Source organism: Anas platyrhynchos, chromosome 1 (genome assembly GCF_047663525.1).
Source record: "Anas platyrhynchos isolate ZD024472 breed Pekin duck chromosome 1, IASCAAS_PekinDuck_T2T, whole genome shotgun sequence".
Taxonomy (NCBI): domain Eukaryota; kingdom Metazoa; phylum Chordata; class Aves; order Anseriformes; family Anatidae; genus Anas; species Anas platyrhynchos.
In genome coordinates this window covers 75,243,709-75,264,516 of record NC_092587.1, presented here as the reverse complement: position 1 = coordinate 75,264,516, position 20,808 = coordinate 75,243,709, and the positions used below count along the sequence as shown (strand labels likewise).

General features: G+C 40.0%; 1 protein-coding gene across 6 annotated transcripts in view; it reads right to left on the bottom strand.

Annotated features, from left to right (window-relative positions):
* ITPR2 (inositol 1,4,5-trisphosphate receptor type 2) overlaps positions 1 to 20,808 on the bottom strand; it is a 275,621-nt gene that overhangs the window by 16,308 nt on the left and 238,505 nt on the right. For all 6 annotated transcript variants that reach the window (XM_072041998.1, XM_005022980.5, XM_038177656.2 and 3 more), the window contains 4 exons: positions 19,864 to 19,956; positions 15,655 to 15,782; positions 13,697 to 13,862; positions 12,288 to 12,448 (listed from right to left, as the gene is read on the bottom strand). In XM_072041998.1, the coding sequence (XP_071898099.1) occupies positions 12,288 to 12,448; positions 13,697 to 13,862; positions 15,655 to 15,782; positions 19,864 to 19,956 (548 nt within the window). The remainder of the gene's footprint in view (positions 1 to 12,287; positions 12,449 to 13,696; positions 13,863 to 15,654; positions 15,783 to 19,863; positions 19,957 to 20,808) is intronic.

Below are 20,808 nucleotides of genomic sequence, written 5' to 3'. Positions count from 1 at the left end.
GAATTATTATCTATCCTACATTATTATCCCTAATGGGCTGTAGAGAACAACTGTATTTTTAAACAAAGGTATGATCATGCATTTACCACACACTTGCATAAATGCACATACTCAAGCATTTTTCAGAGAGGAAAGAGATGCAGGTTTCTCTTTGAAGTGTCTTTTGACAAAGCACCATCAAGCCATGGCCACCTTACAGCCATATGGGCCTGAACACTACCAACATGCTCTACAAACTGTATTCAAACCACTTGCTGTGTTCAAATGCTTGCCCATGGCTTGTGGGCATTCTTCTGTTCAACTCCTCTGCACAACTCCTCACCTACATGCATGGAGGCCAAGGAGAGTCCCCTGTGGATGAGACACAGTTCCCAGCTGGTCCCACAAAGTACCTACTGGGACACACAGGGCACTTTTATTCCCAGTGACTTTGGGAAATAGGTGGAAATCAGAAAAACTGGGCTCTCAAGGTGAAACGTCTGTTCACTCAGGTTCATGTCTGCCATTTTCAGAAGCTGCAGGCACAAATCAATAAAAGAAAAAAACGCATTGCTACAATGTGAACTTCTATCCACCTGTACCATACTTTCATTTAGCTCACCTCGCATTGCTAGGAAAATATTGAAATGGATCCTCTCTGCTCAGATCTGCTCTTCCTTTTTTTTTTTTTTTCTTCCCAACCCAGTATTTAAATATGGTTTGTTATGTTCAATTAAAATGTATTTTCTCTTGAGAACAAGCAGATGATCAGTTTCACAAACCCAGAGTTACAATTCTCTTTCAGCAGCACCCGGTAAAATGAAAAACAGAAACAAAACATTTTAATCACATGTGTATAAAATACACAGGGTTCATTAAATCTGATTTAAAGTTGCCTGTTTGTTTTGGAGACTCTTTAAGCTACTACTACTCCAAACTCACAGAACTGTAATGTGATTCCTGATGTATTGAATTTCGTGGGATGGCTGTAGTGGCTTCCATTATAGACAAATTGGATGCAGCCAATTTACAATCTCCAATATATACTTTTATCTCAAAATGCCCTGTGAGGCAATTGTGTAAAGTACTTTATCAGGGATTGTTGTTGGTAATATTGCAAGATTTCATGATGTAAAAAATACATCAATGTCATTTAAATTGAACAAAATGGTTCCTGTTTTTTTTTTCTGTACATTTTTAACCGTCTTCTCAACAAATTTGTTCAATAAATACTGTATGAAACAAACATTTTGCACTTTGTCCCACAGATACAATTTGCCAACCTGATTGATTTCTTTGTCTGCAACTAATCTGATTTCTTTAGGCTATATATCTTCTCTTTTATTAAAGATGATGTAATCTTAGCTTTTTATCAAACACACAACCACCAAACTAAAAAGGGAGAAGATTCCATGATGAACTAGCTTTGAAACCAAATCGAAAAAGCTGACAAATATCTCATAAAGCAGATCCCAAATGATAAATGGCACAATGAGACCAAAGTTATACAAATTCAGAAACATATCGATGCAGAGTAATACAGACCCGTGGATTTTTCTTCCCACAACAGATATAGAAAACAAGCAACTTCATCATATCCATTAGACCTTGTAAAATGAGTTCATACTATTGCTGCATGCAATCCTCCCAGTTCCTACTATCTCTCAACAGTGAGAACTCAGAGCCAGCGTTACATTTTGCAGCTTTTCCCCATTCTAATTCTTGAAGAATCTCATCCCAGTATTTCAAGTCCAACCAAAGTTACACATATTTACTTCTAAATGGCGTCCTTGGTAAGACAACAACCTCAGACTCATATCCCTGTGCTTTTATTAATGGCCCTTCTATCTTTGGGAAACTCAGAGTCCTTCTTTTCCTCAGGATCTACAGCTGTCTTAGCTGTGGACGATTTTGGAGTGCCTTTCTCATTCAGGAAGCCAGAAGCTTAGTACCACTTTGTTCCACAAAGAACAATAATTGTTTTCAAATGTTCCAACAGTATTCTCAAATAACACTGAAGTGTGCCCGTGTTTGCTGCTTCTCCTAGAGTGCAAAATGAAATGAATTCAGTTTGTATGCTTTGCAATCTGATCATTACATCATTCCTCCGGGGCTGAACTTCTTATCAATATCCAGGACCCCAGTTAAGGTCCAGGTTTCATTAAGTAAAGCCATATACTTCCATTCCCAAGAGAACACAGCCTCAGATTCTGCCAGGTTTTCAAGCACAACTGTAGGTGCTTATCCAATGCCATGGACAGCCTTTTCATCATTTGAAATCAGAGAATAAAGGTCTGCCCACACACAGATCCATCTCAGGCCACATACTTCTTAACAAAGGGATAAAAGATGGCTTTTGCAAGCTGCCTGTAAAGTTAACAGCTCCAGCCTCTGGCAGGTCAAGGAGGGAGTGGATTCCAGCAGGGAACCGCAGCCCATGTCCTGCCAGCAGTGCTGCTCGGCTTGAGGATGCTCCAGCTGGAACACCTCCACTGGATGTTTGTGGGGATGTGCAAGTTTCAAGGAACACTGCCTCATGTCCAGACCCCTCCTTGAGTCCTTAAGTCCAGCAGCAAACAAACAAACAGGAACCCAACTCTACTCATTTATTTTAATTTGCAAATTGAATGAACTGAATTTGGAAGAAGGACAAGGAGGCTTTAACTACACTGTACTATCAAGGCAGAACCCATCCTTACAGCAGAAATCAGTCCTTGAAGCCTAAATATTTCTCAACAGACAGGCAGCCATATCTTTCAAATTCAGAGGAAATCAAGCTAAGCTTACAACAGAGCTACAATACCAGAGGGTACAAAAAGGCCAGTGCTGGGTAATATTAACTGACTGCTTCCAGACCTCAGGGAAACAAACACACATCTCAGGACGAATATACTTTTGGAAGGTTTTAGGTTCCACTCTGTAAACTGCAATTACATTACAGCTTTTTATTCAGAAGTAATTTCAAAGGAGAGGGAAAAAAAGAGAGGCTTGTGCTAGTGCAGGAATCTGTCCCCTTAGGGTTAACAAGAACATGTGAGGCTGAGCACGGATGTAGCAGGGACAATGGCATGGCACAGTGGCATGGCCATCCCCTCACTGTGTCAGCTGGAGGGATGAAGGCTATCTCCAAGCCGTCACTGCACACACCACATCTGCCTGTGCTGTAGCACCTGTGGTTGATGTTGATTTTTCTCTCACTCCAGCTAATGACATCATTTCTAAGGAAGCAGGATCAGATCTGTGGTTTCCCATTCAAGCAGCAACAGAATTAATTTCGCCTTTCTGGGAAGAATGTATATAAACTTAAAGCCACTAAAACCTTAAGCTTTTAAATGAGATCCCAAAAGAAGTTCACCTGTCCTTTTATTTCCCTATACCTCACACATCACCTAGTCAACGAGGCCAGCCAAATTATTTATGGTGGACCAAAGAGCCCAGTTCTGAAAGATGCAGAGCCCCTGAAGCAGCTTTCTTGTATAATAGGAGCTTTGTACAGAGAGGCAAAGTCCTCATGTGATGCTAACTTTTCATGCATTGACAAACACGCAAATGAGCAGGAAATCAGCTAATTAGGCATGTTACTATAATTGCTTATTTTATGAAGTAGAGAGGGAGGTGTTGAGCTCTTTTGTAAGATAATAATGTAGATGCAAAATTGTATGGAGAAGCAAAATAGTAATGGGCTACCTGAAGAAATGAATGTTATTTTTGAATAATAGGAAAATCAACAATAGAAAAATAATTCAATACTTAGCAGAAGAAAAAGCAACAAACTGTAATATTTTCTGTAAATATAAAACTGGGTAACACTCAGGTATATGAGGGGAGAAGGGCAAAAGCAGTGGCTGAGCCTGTGCTAAGCACAATTCCAGTTCTGTTCAGTGACTGCCTATCACCACTCAATGGCTCTGAGATCCTCTGTTAAGTTTTAGGCAGGCCTTTAAGCAGAAAGATCACTTTTTTTCCAGGACTTGGTGCACCTGAAGTGAAGCCCTGAACATCGCAGAGGGCCTGCTTCCACGTAGAAGGGCATAGAGAGACTACTGCTCGCTTACTCTCCTATACAGAGAATAACAAAAAATAGGAGCAGTAAATCATGTGTTTAGGCATATTTCTTTAATTGCTTATTTTATGAAAACCCGACTGCAGACAAAACTGATATTGTATTTCCTAGGAAATTAGCCTGTTAGTGAGACCTCAGAACTTATTTAGCACCCAGCTTTTGTGCAATTGGTATAACTGCCACGGTAAGTAATTACTTACCGTGACTTATGTGACATGCATTGTATCAGTCTTTTAAAAGTAATTAAGGAAAAGTTGCATAGCTTAATGCTATGTACATACATCTCATCCTTGCAAGTTTTGCTTTGATAACATCTGCTCTTTTTTGGAGGAAGGCCAGTTTTTAGCAGTCAAATAAATTAGACATAACAATAGAAGCATTATTAGCTTCCCCAAAGTTATAAACGCTATGCCCCACTCCGGCAGCACATTTGGGTGCACAAGTCCAGTCCTGTGAGTATGTCAAAGTCTGTAACTTGCCAGATCAGAAACTTGGTGTTGAACTAGAATTTATGATAATGAAGAAACCTTAAAAATACAAGTTTATTTATAGTGAGCCAGTTTAAGAACCACAGCTCACAGTCCCTGGCAGATTTAGCTGTAGCAGTTGACAGGGTCACCCCTGTCAGCTGTGTGCCCTTTCTCCCTGCTGATTCTTTCCCTACCAATAAAAAGGCAAAGAATCAGTAGTGTGTACTCTCCTCAAGCAGTGCAGTTCAGACTGGCGTGACTTAAATGGCCATCAATTTTCACATTAATACTCCAGGCTGTGAACTGCAGAAGCTCACGAGTGAACAAATGCACTGCTTGTCCTGCCCCCTCTGCTATTGTTGTGGTAAATTGCAACAGAAGGGTATGGTGGACATCTGGGGGAGGAAACTTCTCAAATTGTCTAGCTTGAACCACCAGTGTGTGAAAAACACACAGAGTGTCAAACAGAGTGTCCCTTCTGCAGTACGAATGTTACCTGGGATTGACATTTCTCTGTTTTAAGTCATTCTTAGATACTACCCATACGGTGTTTAGCAATCGCTGGCTGTAATTTAGGCTATCACAGAATGGTTGAGGTAGGTTGAGTATCTATAGACTAGAGAGAAAAATTAGCAGGGAAAACTTTTGCCTCCCAAAATTCAAAAAGACAACGGATAACATAATAGAAAAATCCTGGATGTCAGAACTTTTTTTTTTTCATCTCCAAAGAAGTTACATTTTAAGACCTGAGGTCAACAGCCCTTTTAGTACATATTATTTTATTACATTCTTTGAAAAAAACTGACAGCAGTGAAGAACAGCTTGTTCTACAAACCCTGCTCCTGCTTGCCTGCCTGCTGTTCCCCTTTCCTTGCAGTGCTTTTTCACTGCCTTTACCTCATCCACTTGTATTTCCTTCGGACCTGCCTCCTCCAGAGCTGGGGTTCCCTGTGGATTGCTCGGGGATGGCCATGGAATAGGCTGGATGTCTGGCTCGCTGCCTGGCAGTGCCAAAGGGTAAGCAGTCAGGCTCTTGACACAGTGCTGTCAGGCTCTGCAGGCTCTGCTTGGCTCCTGCTTCTGCAGTTTCAACAGGTAGCCACTTCTGCTGAGGCTGCCTAAAATGCAAGAAATCCTTTTGCAGGCCACACGCTGGCGTGCCAGGGACTATCCACAAGGAAGCCTGGCTCTAGGAAGGATTTGCCCATTGTCCCTGCCATGGCATTTCTGACACCTGACATCTCCACTGGGGTCAGAGCTGCCCACGAGCCTCACAGACTCTGGCCGGACCTTGCAGCATCACTGCCAAGGTATGAACCCAGGGGCATCAAGGCAGAAGAGAGGAGGAAGCTCACATTAAATGGCTTGCATTGCCCAGCGCACATTATGGGCAGAAAGACAGCTATTGTGAGGCTCCTTGATGGCTCACTTGGCATTATTCCCAGTGCTGCTTCTGAATGTAATACCTACTTCTGTGTATCAAACAGAAAAAGAAGGCAAAAGCATGAGACTGGAGGTAGGAAGAAAAGACACAACAGCACCAGCTCAAAAGAGCACTAAATTCAGCTCAATTTTCAAACTTCCATATTTAAAACCAAACCAAAACAGAACCAACCCTCCCCCTCAAAAAAAACCCCACAACACAACAAGAACAAAAATAGATTTTTTTCCAAATGGGGAAAGCATTTTTCCTCCTGACAGGGACATGTTTAAGACATTATGCCAAATATTTATTTAATATTATCAATAAAATTAAGCTGACACCTTCAAAATGAAGTTTCTAAACGTTACAAATGAAGTAGTTAAAATATTTTGTCACGTTACCAATGGCTAGGCACAAAAGTGCCTTTAAAAGAACTAAGTAAGAAAAATTGCTATTCAGAATTTCAGGCTGATGTTGCTCAAGCAATCTTTTCTGCCTAATTCTAAAAATGGTGATGGGAATTTTTCTTTGTATTTCAGTGGAAGTACTGGGATCCTGAATAGCCCGAAGAGATGCTTAAGATTAGGGATTTGCTATTCAGGGAAGATATATTTACAAAAGAAGGTGTAAAGGAATACTTTTAAGATACCATCACAGCACAAAAGGCTCAAGGTCCCAATAACCTCAGTGGCAGGAGGACAGAACCATTAATTTCCTACTGAAGACTGCCTTGCTTTAGGGACATGGCTTAACGCATCACAGTATCTATCCTTTACTCTCATGAACATAGGCTGGTTTTAGAGCAGTTTTCATCTGATTGAGGAGTTATGTAATTGCACCAATTACATCCAATTACATAATTAGAGTAAATAAGTAATAATATAATTAGGTGCTGTAATTATGTAGTTATGACAGGTAGCATTAATGCTAATAAAATCCATTATGAAACTTGCTAAGAACTGCGGACAGGGCATGCGAGAACAAAACTTTTAGGGCTTTGTTTTCTGAAGTCTGTTATTCTTCCAATGGGCAAAATAATTAATGTAATTACTATGCCTACAGCCTTTTATTTTTGCAAATGAATGGAGGTACAAGCCATAGGCTAATTCTTATCTCTCTCTGACTTGCTGCAAAAAATTCAGTAACTAATCATCTACATTTTTTGCCTCCATTTATCTATTTGCAACTATCAAAGCTTTGATGAAATCTGTATGTATAAATTGCATCGCTGAAAAGAGAAGCCTGAAATTTGGATGTTAACCTTCAGTGTTCCAGTTATCACATTAAACTGTCTCCTCTGACAAATGGACACAAGGAACATTCAAAGATTGCTGTACTGATGCAATACAAGTTATGTGCATCTCTGTGGGTTTACTAGGGATGGAATTTCTGGTCAAATGGGTCAGATAAGAATTTTTTTCTGCTGGAATGAAAACTCAATAGGGGAATCATTCATGCAGTTTCTCAGTGCAAATATAATGCATGTATCCAGCTTTTCAAAGTTTCTGTAATTTTGGATATGAAGTAATACCTGTCTGACTTCATAAAAGAAGCCTGGAAAATAAAAAAAATAATAAGACCTACTGCCCTGATTTAATATTAATTAATATCTCACCCAAGAACTGATACAAGATAGTGTGCCAGAAGAACGGGCATCACTAAACGATCTAAAGTGCTTTATTCCCATCAACATCTCCAAATAGGCACTGTCTAAAAAGTTAGAGGTGAATAAAGTATGCGTTGTTTTACAATACATTTTATACATTGTACCTTTTTTTTTTCTTAGAAATAAATATATTTTATATGAGCTGGATAGCTACTGATTACTTCAGTCACTTCTCAGAACAGTGTGCTAAGCACTGAAGCAAATTCAGAGCTGATGATCTGAATATCACAGCGAACATTAGGAGCTTGCACCAATGTCTATGTTCCAGAGGAAGAAAGCAAAATAAGTCCTCTGCCCTAAGGACTTCTGAGGTTAGAGACACACAAACTCATAGAAATGCCTTGAAACAAGCCACCCCTGGAACAGAAATTAAAGTGAACTTGGGAACCTGCAAAAATGTTTCCTCTGAGTGGGGGCTGTATTTTTTTTTCCTTTGTGCTATCACCAAACCTTCAATCCAGATGCTTCACTGTTTGCTGAACAAATGATTGGTAAACAAGTATCACAGTCAGTCATATTTTGGGGTCCTGATGGCTCTGGACAATAAAGAAACAAGACTACCAGAAAATGCAGACATTTCCCCTGGTGTTTAGTTCTACTGATAACCACTCCAATGTTGCTTTCTGGAATACAGAAGTAGAGAAGTACAATTAATAATTGGTTCCTAACCACAGTTGTAGGCATAGTGAGGATGACATTTGGAACTAAACTTTACTTTCTACTAAGAAACTACTGAGGCATACTCCAAAAATTGACCTAAATATATATAAGGATGGGTCTGAACCTTGAGGATTACATTTGAGTAGAAATTCTCTTCAAGTACTCTGGCTGTGAAAACACAGAATTTGATCCCTTAAAGCTACAGAAACAGCCATAAAGGCCTACCTAATTACAATAAAAACTCATTGAGCTAGGAGAGCTTTTCCAGGTGTACTATTCATGGAATTTCACATTCTGTATCACCCTAAACGTAAATTCTTAGTCCTCCTTGTCCCCTTCAAAATGCCCTGAGACTGAGGTGTTCTTCTACCCTCCCACACACTTTTCACTTTTTTTTTTTTTTTTTTTAACTAAGTGAGAGCAAAGGTTTGCCACACTTCATCCAAACAACAGGTGACCTTTCAAGGATCTCTTTCTACCTTTAACCATCTCCAATTTATTAATCACCCACAGGTCCTGGCAGCACATTCTACAGTAAATTCAGACATTCTCCAGGTTCATCTTCCACTACATATAGTGTTGCCATATTGACTTCCATAACCTTCTGGCTTAATCAATGGCACCCAAATTAAAAAATAACAACTTCTCTCTCATTTTCAACTTGATGGTCAATCCATCTTCTGCCACAATGTCAGAATCATAGAATTATAGATCATCTGGTCCAACCTTTAACCTAGTGCTGTCAAGTCCGCCACTAAACCATGCCACTAAGCGCTACATCTACACATTTTTTGAAGACCTTCAGGAACGGTGACTCAACCACTTCTCTGGGCAACCTGTTCTAATACTTCACAACCCTTTCAGTGAAGAAATTTCTCCTAATATCCAGCCTAAACCTCCCCTTGTGCAACTTAAGGGCATTTCCTCTTGTCTTATCACTTAGTGCAGGGGAGAAGAGACCAATCCCCAACTTGCTATAGCCTCCTTTAAGGTAATTGTAGAGCAATTGTACAGTAATGTTATCCCTTACAGAGTGAAAAATGCTTTTGAACAATTATTTCCATCCTCCTCTTTGCCTATAGTGTATGTTTCATTATTAAGTATTGTAATCCACTGCACGTCTTGCATCTTTTCTGATATGCTGGGCATTATATTCAAGTCGATTCAGCAAAGGAAACTTCATATTCTTTTCTTGCCATTGACTTTGAATGCTGCATTCCCTTCTGCCTTGAGCCTCTTCACTATGCATTTTGGACTCCCATCTGAACTACAGTGTCACATCCCCATAAACTCCCCATCAGCCTCATTCAGTGATGAGTCAGTTCCACTGGTAAGCCCAATTCCCTTGTGAAAGATTAATTTGAAGTTTGCCTCTCTTGTGCTAGATCCTAAGCAGAACTTAAATCTCTTATCAGGGACTTTGTTACCTCTTCCAGAATCACAAGAGTGGTTACTCAGCCTCCAGTCAGCTGAAAAGTCTTAAGCAATTTGTTTCCCTCTTTGTCTTAAGGCCAAAAATTGCTATAATGAATGTAGTACATCTTGCATATTTCCAATATAATTTCATTATTATCATGCTGGGTTTGAAACACACGAAACACATAAGCTACATCAGCACCAACAGATGATGACACCTGTAAAACTACCTCTGGGTGTTTCACTTTTGAATCTTCTTTTGGTCATAAGCAAAGTTATATCTCTCAAATTCTTCTAGCTGAATCTCATACTTCCAGGAAATTCCATTCTTCCAGTCAGATTATTTTATTTAATTTCTTAATAGTCCTTGTACCATGTGGTATTAAGTAATCTCTGGCTCCAAGATAAAGAGTCCTTTTTTTAATTCACTCAAATGTTTCCAATTGATTCTGCTTCACAGATGCAGTATTTCTGCAGCACACCTACCCTATGTACCTCTACCTAGGGTAGCATACCTACCATATGTACCTCTCCCTCATCCAGAATAGCCACTAATTTTATATATACTCATGGGGAAAAAAAAAAAAAAAAAAAAAAAAAGCCCTCTTTCACAGGGTTTAATAATTCCAAAACCTTGATTACTATTAACCACTCAAACCACCAGTATTCTGCCATAGAGTGTCTTTGAGAAATCAGTACAGTGCTTGAGGTCACATGTTTTGGCACTTTTCTGTTAATGTTTTAGGTATTCAAACAGGAGTTCTGACTATTAATGCAAACGCAAAATAAATTAGTGAATTGCATCAGAAAATTCAAACCACTGCTGCCACAGGATGAATACACTTACTATGAATATTAATGCATTCCTGAAAATTAAACATTAATACTTAACATACATACTCTCAAAGTTAAAAACCATATAAACATTGCAGGGAAGGAGAGGAAGAAGAGAGTAGGAAGGAACAGACAAAGGAGACAAGTCCTACAACCCAAAGATGTTGATTCCATGAATTAAAGAGCATTTCTGAGATAAGCTAGAAATATTTTCAGGTAAGAGGACAACTTGACACTATGAATAATTTCCTGTAATGGAACAGAGAATACAAGCTTTTGTCTTAGCTTTTCTATCTCACCTGTCATACAGAAGATCCATTACTGCCTAACAGCATAAATGCACTAAGCTGGTCAATAGGACTGGCAGTTCTAAATTTCCATGGACATAGGCAGCTCCTCTGTACTTGAGCACTAAATTCCCATGACCTGCTACACTGCCTTCCCACATAGCGGTAATAGCAATTATAAAAGTTCTGTTTCACCACAGCATTCAGTTTAGACCTTCTGTCTAAACACAAACCGTTCTTCAAGGTGAGCTCTGCACAGGTCTGTGCAATGCGAGTCATCTACTCCAACTTCAGCCAGCTCCCTATTAGGAATCTTGTCTAAACTAATCATTTTGGCTCTCAATGGAGTGAGAAAGGCCCTGCCACGGTATGTCACCCAAGCCATCCTAGACACCTATCTTAAGGCAGGATAAATGACACAGCTTTCTACGCTGACATCTATTTAAACCAGGTGCCTGACTTTCAGACAGCTAAAGTTAAAGGAGAAGACTCTTCCCCTTGGCTAGGCTTAGGACTACATGTATAAGGGCACCCAGAATTTCACAAGCACGATTGAGTAGTACGCATAATGAAAAATTCAATGAAAGATAACAGAGTAGATATTCTCCATAAGAAATGTGGCTCCAGAAATACGTGAACAGCAAAGCCTGATGTGCATTTGGTTACACTCTCCTCTGGGATTCAGACATATGTTAGCTCTGCAGCCACAAATCCCAGCATAGGCCCTTAGCAGTGCAGTAACTGACAGGAAGTCCACAAGAAGAAAATGGTACACCAGACTATCACAAAAGGTAGTAAGAAACGTCCCTTGAATGCCACTCTTTGTGGGGCTGTTCTGGAATTCCTCAAAAATGAAGCCCCAAACCAGGTACCATTGACAGCCCATCCCTCTCTTTCACTGGAAGGAACTCTCTTTGACAGTAAGGTGGAAACGAAATGTGATTGAACATCTCTCTGCCCGCATGTCATCAAATTTCTGTCTCTGACTCCAAGTCTGAATCCAAAAACTCTTCATGATGAAGAGTTTCTGCAGCTCTTCAAATCCCTGAAGCACTTCTTGGTCTTTTCAATAGCTTGTTCAGAGCAGTCATAGGAGAAAACACTAGCCTCTCAACACTAACACTGTGCTTCACCGTTCAGCAGGAGACATTATTTTTCTGGATAGCAGCCCAGAGACACTGGACAAAGCAGTAGCAGCAGCACATGTTATGCATGCTCCTCTGCCTCTGGTTTGGCTAATGAGGGAATAGAACCCACAGAGCATGACAGCACGAAAGCCAAACTAGCAACTGTGGCCTGTACCTTCATCTTTTTCATTATGTTTAAGACTGGGCTTTGTTGCAGACTGTCTAAGACATGTGAAGAGATTTTTAAAAATACAAATCGATGCCTCGCATTGTTCAGACAGAGGGAAAAGGACAGATATGCTCTGCTCTAACTGCACAGAACATCTCTCAGTTGCATAAAGTACATGCCCGAATTGACTTACCACAATCATTTGTGCCACATAACTCTCTGGACCAGTGTATTCAGTTGGATCTTTAACTTTGACAAGAACTATAAAGTATAAATAATGCCACATGTTGTGTTCTGACTTTATATGCTCCTCAAACGAAACTGTCTTGTTATCAAATTTATCTCTCTCCAGTCCTGCAAAAGACATGAACATAATATTAAAAAAAAAAATCAACATAAAAATACCCAAATCTGTTAAATATGTTGGAGAAAGGAATCTAACTTAATTTAAAGGTTCATAAATTTGAAGGATTCTAATTTAAAAGCTATAACCACATACAGTAACTGCCAGGCAAGAAAATACCAGGATAGAAGGCATTCCTGACAGAATTCTTTCAGCACAGAGTTTATTCTCTTTTGTGATATTTCCGCTTAATAACAATAACAGTATAATAAATATGTTACAGTTTTACAGTGCCTTCTATGCTGAAGGCTATAAAGTACTTTACAAGTGTTGGCTCTGATTCTTTCTAAATGTATACTGGTTAGCACACAGCATGCAATCTCAGTCCTGATCTTGTGAAGATTTATGCATGCGCTTAGCACCAAGCATGTGAATAGTCCCACTTAAGCTGCAGTGGGATTGTTTGTGCACTTAAACCTAGTAGTGAGGGTGAGTCTTTGCAGAGATGTAGTTGTAAAAATTTCATGTTATTTTTTGTTGTATCCAGTTGAGTCTCTGAAGAATAGTGCCATAGTGAGGAAGGAGAGGATTCACAAACGGTTTTCTTCATATTACGGCTTTCCTCCTTGGATCTCTTGTAGAGCTTTCCACTAAAGCCTCTGTGCACTGTGGCTGTTCATCCCTGTCAGTACAACCATGGAAACAACACCCAGTCTACAAAAAAAGAAGGTATTTCTAAAGTCCCCCATGGGAGTGAAGGTCTGCCCCTCTTTGTGACTGCACCTCAAAATAAGCGCGATTCATATGTTGGCTTTGTGAGGATGATTTTCATTTAATTTTTTTGTTCCCTGTTTCATGTCACCTTCTGAAACAGGCGGATTTTGCCGTTGTTACCCTTCTGGAATGCACTGTGCTGTGAAATAGCAAGCTGTACTTTCATCTGCATTACGCTTTGTGAAATAAAGTCAGCAGCTGCACCAACTCCATTAGTGGTGATGATGCGAGTGTGAGACACAGCTCTTCTCCCTCAGATCCTGGGTAGAGACTGCAAAGCCACATCTTAGCAAAGCTTGTCTTTTGACTCCTAAACCAAATCTGTTTCCTACTGAGAAGGAATAAATTTAGAACCAAACTTGGACATTTTTACAGACTTTCTTTCCAGAAGATAACCACCCCTTAGGTTCACACTTTATTTATTGCGAAATAGTTCATTTTTTGCCTTTACCCATCAAATGTCTCCATAGCTCAGAAACACTTACCACAGATGAAACAGGTTGTCTTTAGTATTTCCTCCTTTTTCTGCTTTTCACTCCTGAGATCAGCAAATGTATCAATTATGACTCCAAAGATTAGGTTCAGAACAATAATTATGACAATGAAATAAAACAGAAGATCATAAACAACTCGTGCAGCAAACAAGGGCTCCTGAAACAATAATAAGGTTGCAATAAGATACAAAAATAGCACTTCTCTAAAATATTAAATAACATTTCCACATTAGTTCAGCAAAGCTGTGCATCTTTCTTTTCATATGCCAAATTCTGTTAGCCTTACTTACAAAAATAGATAGGGACTACCTATACAAGTAGGCAAAGAAGATTTGGCTTCATATGCCATATATGCTATCTCTTCAGTACTGCTGTGGTCCTTTGTGCTGTTTCCTATAGCAGGAAGAAGAGACTAGCTTGTGTACCAAATGCAGTGTAGATGCATTACTGTAGTCTCCTCTACTGAAGATAATTATCTTCCCAGTACAGAAACAGGGATATACAGTTTCTAGTTCCCACTGACAGCTGTGATAACTCTTCTTAGTATTGTACTGTAGCACATAGGGATATGCTGATGGTATGTTCTTGTGAAATATTCCAAACTGACACCAAGTTTGCACACTGAACAACTGGAAACCAGGGGAGAGTGCCTGCATGATGACAAGAACAGTCTACTATACTCTGTCCAAGCAGAGAGCATTGATGGTTCTAGCACTATGCTAAACCAGTGTCCTGGCTATAAGCTGGCTCAGGGTGGGAAGACCACTTTTTTGTCTTCCTAGAACAGCATGCACATGCACACACACTTTGAAATGCTTATATTCCCTATTTTACCATAGTTTTGTATGTTCACATCTTAGCTATTTTCCTTCTTGCAAAGGATGGATTGGATTCTCATTAACATCTCTAATAAAACAGTAAAGTCATTCTGTGGCAAACAGGAGAAAACATTCAGTGTAAGAAGGAGGAACGTAAAATCCATGTTCTTCTCTTCACCATGACACTAACTTGAAAGCCACTGATTTTCTCAGCTTCCCACACAGTCATTTGGAAATGTGCTACCTTCTGTGACATGCTTTAATATAGCTAGCATCAGATTACTACTAGGTGGCAAGGGTCACTTTCAAAATTTGTAAGTGTTTATAGACTTCATGGGGATGGTCTGCAGTCCCTCTAGAACCTCCTGGTCTATGAGTTAGGACCTAGATTCCTACTACTCACACAAGGAGCTCTTCAATCCAGATCATCTGAGTTATTTGTCTCTGGACTCTTGAAAGCTCTGATGAAATATCACTTGTGAGTTTAATGCTGTTATGGTGTGGCCCACCAGACAAAGTGCAGCTAGATTACCTTTATTCATGCTGTCCTTCTCGAACTTAAATCAAAATGCATAAAACCCAAATATTATGAACAGCTTTTAAATGAACTGCATTTTGAAGAAGACTTCAGGAAGAGGACTTCTACTGTTACGTATGGAATTTTGTTTTGAATTTGATGCTAGTTCAGTATAAATAAACAACAGGACCTATTCCAGGGCAGATGCCAAGCTGAAATTCAGCTAAAGAAGCACTTTAGGTACTAGAATGGAGAGTCTTGACATATACTCATTAGTCAATCCTTTTCAAAAGTTTGCACTTATAATTCTTAGTGCAATAGCAAACTGATCCAATCCAGCAATACCTCTTAGCAGTGCTTAGAAGGTTACGACATGCTCCACTTTTCAAGAAAGGATAAACTATTGCCTAGAGTTTCTTTCTTCAAGTAATATCACACCAAGCACAGCTCTTCCCATTAAGTATTCCATCTGGGATGTAAAAATTACATGGATAAATCAACTGTGTAACATTAGAGCAGACTAGATAAAAATACTGTCTATAACCTCCAAAAATTGACTTTGGCATTCATGAGATGCACAGGGAGTAATGCATTTCCTCAGCCAAAACACTTACGTCTTTGGAAGGCTTTCTGAGCACGTCTCCCACACCACCACCATTTCGCAGGCCTTGGTTTAATACCGTCACAATACACATGAGCAGGGTGTCACAGGTCCTTTCAATTCCATCTTCCTCTTCCTCACCTATAAACAGGAAAAGATCACCTTTATGAATCACAGCATCGAATAATCACTCATGAAACAAAGCCATGATTCTCTATGAGAGAAAGCAACTGCAATACACATCTGCCTTTTATATTCTCCAGCTAGAATTTCAATGACCATGCCTATCCTTTTGCATGTCACTGCTGGTGACATACTTAGATGCAGCAGGCATATTTAGCCTGAAGAGAGACAGCAAAAATCCCAAGCAGTTCTCCCACCAGTAACTCTGTTAATGACCCAGAGCTGCCATCTCTAGTCATGGGAGTATCCCTTCCCTTGCAAGTACTCCCACTGGTTTCAGTATGACTGCTTTTTCAGTGGGCCTCCTAAGTGCACAGCTGACATGCAGAAGAGAAGCAGCATAAACACAGAATTAGAAGCACATTCACAAAAGGATCGTCTTCCTGTGAAATCATTCCTCTACCTACCAATGTACAAGCCAAGTCATGTTAGCATTTCAAATCATTCAGGAGGGGCTGGCTTTTATATCAGTAAATCTGTCCATGATCTTTCCACCAGAGCATGTGCCTAAGCGCAGGTCTGATATGCATTAAATGAAAGACTCTCACTGACCTCAGCCTGAAAACTTGGATTCTATTCTTATCACTGCTGCAGAGCTGCTGTGTGGTTTTGGCCGAGCCACAGAGGGTACTATTGTGCAGGAGGTATTTGAACGTGCAGAGGAGCTGGGCTGGAACACTAGTCCCCAGAGGGACTCCCTCTGCCTCGGCCAGAATTCCTCCCACCACGCACTCCCATGTTGTGACTGCATCAACAGCCTCCTTTTGAAAAGCCCTGCTTGAGTTTTTCCTGGTGTTCTGTAGGCTTGTGCTGAAGGGTCAGGACTGTAACTGCTGGCTTTCCCGTCTCCCTCTGCCTTTCTTTTTAGGGATACATTTACTTAAGCAGTGAAAGCAGGAATTCTCACTTGGTTCACTTCATGCACTTACTCGGAACACAGTTCAACAGATAACAACAGCCTGCTGCAATAGTTAACTGAAACAGAGTATTTAACAGCCCCCAAACCATCACACCTGGGGCAGAGATACAATGAACTGACTGAAAGCATTCACATTACAGACAAGCAATTTGGACTTTGGGCATGGGTTCCCAAACTGTGGTGTATGTATCGCAATAGATACTTGCAGAACAAAGGTGGTATCTGCTGCTTTTGCCACCACTGCTTTTGCTACACAAGTAAATTAAATGGAAACAAACTCCTGATATAAGAAACTCTTAGCAAAAGGAAAAGCAAAAGCAGACACCGGGATAGACTTCCCTGGTGAATTATACAGTCATTACTGACACTGCTACCACTAATAACTCCAGATAAAAACAAACAAAAAAAACCCTGCTCAAATATTGAAACTGAAAGGACTGAAACAGTGAAACCTTTTTTTTTTTTTTTCCTCTGTCACATCTGGAAATTTTTTTTTACTCACACTGTGATCTCAGTCATACCAGTTCATCACCTCTGCTTTTGCATCCTGTTCCTGTTTCCTCTTTCCAAACTTTAATTCATTAATGTTTTTGGAACTAATATTTGTGCATGAGAAGATGACTGTTCACAACAGAAATAAAAGAAAATCTTTATAAAAGCCACAGCTTTTATTTCATTTATGTAGCTGAGAACAAATTTTCACTTTTCGCAAGACCTGGGTCAGGTGTTGGAAACAGCAAATGGTCAGGTTCTGGTGTCATGATGTCAATCAGAGGGCAGCACAGGGGGATGATAGGAAGATTCATTTCAAAAATCATCTGGCGGTCCACAGCTACCTGCCTTCTGAGCCTGAGCCTCGACACAAGCAGGGTCAACACATGAGTGCTCACATGGACCTAGCTGAACTTGCCTAGAGTGGTACCATGCCTGTGACTGGAATGAGTAAAGAAAATGTCCCGTTCTGCAAAGAAGTGTTTGTGCACCTTTCTAGCACTGGTCTCTATGGGCTACAAAGCATGAAAGGGAGGGATAAGGCTGAGGCCACATACTTAGGATGTGAAGTTCGTTTAAGTGGTTTAAGCACTTCATCAGGCAAAGACTTAAGTGATATTGAAATGCCCTTGGAGGGAAGAGTGGAAGACTCCACGGGAGATGAGACCAAGTATTTGGGGGCTGGCAGCTCAGTGTAGCAGAGAAGAAGCAAGCTGTAGACAGGATGTGTTCTCTGAATAAAGTACTGAGCAGAGTTAATGAGACCAGCTGGTTAACTCCCTCACCAAAAGGAGCAATGACTGAATGCAGGCTCAACTAGTAAAACTCAAGGTAGAGGCACAATCTCATCAGAACAAGTGATCAGCAGTGATCTGATCTAAAATGCCAGATTTTTATGTTTCTGCTGTGGCCCTGAGATGTCACTGAGAACATTTTATGTATCCTACAGACAGCTGTGGATTTCTTTATGCTGCTACACCATGAATCCTACCAACTCCCAGGCTGGCCAGCCTTTGCAAATCTCCTGTACTCATAGTTTCGCCAGAAGGGAGATCTGTCCCAGGAGAAGACAGAAGGTAGAATAGTACTTTTTGACAGGTGATTCATTGGCTAATACTGATCTTTAGTTCTCACTAAATGTAGTTTCTCTAATGTTACGGGACGAATAAAAGTACTCCAAGATTAAGTGCCAGTGTACCTAGACGTTCTGTATAACCCCCTTTCATTATTGTTTAATTTTAAAGAAACTGTGGCCAAGAAATAAGAAATGTGAGATTTCTATCATTTAAAGAGCTTGGCAAAAGCCATACTGCATCTCTTTTGACTGATTGATTACTTTTTGAATATAGCAGCTTTGCCAATAGCTCTTGGGAAGAGACTGTTTTCTCTATCTAGTCAGACAGCTTCCCATTTTGTTTATGAGGCCTGTTTACACACCAGCTGGGGAGGAAAAGTCTACTTTTATAGCCCTCTCCCCCATACCCTTGATCATAAAAGCTCAAAAATCTGTACTGGGAGAATAAAGCATGTGAAGTGGTGTTATACTGGAACACAGGATAGGAAGGAACCACTTTTGTCCACAGCTTCAGCCCCTAGCAACAACACGCAAGTGTAGCAGTAAGTAGTCTAAGTCCATCCACTGCACACACCCACACTGCACAAACTTAACAACTGTAATGAAGACCATACACAACAACTACAATGTGTCACAGGATAAGAGCAGGAGAGATGGAGTAGCACTACTATCAGAGGTCCTGAGTGATCATGTTGCCTCAAACAGCAAATAGAGCAAAGCACTCCGTCAGCTTGATCTATGACAAATTCCTTCCTGAACCAATGTCTGGTAACTGGCTTGACACCAGTAGAACACACCAGACAAGCCTTTTATTTTAATGAAGTGTATTTAAAGTTGACAGGGTCCTTCTGGTATGCAGATCAGTTTCATAATGCAGGTATCAGAGTAAAACCAGATGGACTGATCTGCTGAAGTAGAGCAATTGAGCTTTTCACTTGCCACAAGCATGAAGAAACACAACTTGCCTATCACAGACATGGCTTGCAACAGTCTGCATTTCCTTGTATTTGCCACAAGCTAGGAATGCATGGATGGACTCCTGCCCATGCTTAGCTGAGACACAGTAACTCACTTAAAGACAGATACTTGGTCCTGGATCTGGGCTCTTACTCTTCCGGCTACATTACAACGTCAGCCTAGATGCATGTAAAAAATATACACAAGAGCTTTCTGATATATGCTACACTGTTAAAATCAACTTATGTGGCCCTAAATGAGTCTAATAGTGGTTCACTGTGTGCAGGTGAAGATGCTGCAGGTAAGCAGCAAGCTTTTCCTCTCAGCAAAGCCAGCTCAAAAAAAGAGACCTGTATGTTCATGCATAATCATTCAGCACGATATTTCAACAAAATTAATGTTGATGCAATTGGAAATCAGGTGTGGGAAGCACTTGCATTACAGACAAGTTCCCAACTGAGCTCCAAGCCTCCCAGGAGTTGAGTACTTCTGCCTTCCAAAAACAATCATCACTTTTCTCATGCAGTCGTTGTAATAATAACACACAAATCCCTCAGTTCTAATTGATGACCAATCTGGGGAGGTTTTGTACTAACCTGGGTTAATGTCTGGGATGCTTGTGGAACAATTCTCTTTTGCACAGGCACCCATCACTGATGTGAGGGTTGTAGTGGGGACTTCACCAATACCTAAGAAAAGAGCAGAATATTGACAAAAAGACAGACACTGCATTGACAAAAAGTTTTAGGTCATTATTTTTCTAGAAGCAAGTCACTGATTTGAAAAGTTGAGAAGAAAAAGCAGAACAAATTACACCACCAACTCCTCCTTCCTCAAACAGTCTGCCTAACAGCTAAAAGCAAGCACAGGGAACAAAAACACGGTTTTATATTTATAAACAATGTATATCACAACTATCCCCATTTCATCTCCTGAAATTAATGAATCTACATCAAATGCTGCTACTTCTGGCTAGAGCGAGATATATTCAAAGCAAGAAACAACTGTCAGATATGAAAATAATGTCAGTTTTAAAACCATTAGATAAATTATTCACAAAAGCTGACAAGAAGGACACAAGCTGATGTTCAGTTATTCTGAACGTAGAATATTTAAGAGTTTTCAAGGATTATAACACGGTTTGGTACTCATTTGTAAATATGTATGGGTTCAAGTAAAACACTAATTTAACATTCCCAAAGTGGGTAAATGTGTACATCAGCTTGATTTTATCAAACCCATTTTGTCTTGTGCATCTTCAACAATTTTCTGCATTTCAAATCACAGATACAAAAAGGTTTAAGGAGAAAAAATGAAGGCAAAATCATACAACCAAAGTAACAGTCTAAGACAATCTCTGTAACATAGAAAACAGATCCACTCTGAGTCTCTCTTTGTGCTATTTTATAAAGAAAAAAATTAAGCACTTGTCTTGGGATGCATAATGTTCCATCCATATACCATCAGCATATTTTCTTGATGAGTGTTTGATAAGAAATGGCAATGTATAAAGCCAGCAAGAATACGCATGCAAACACACC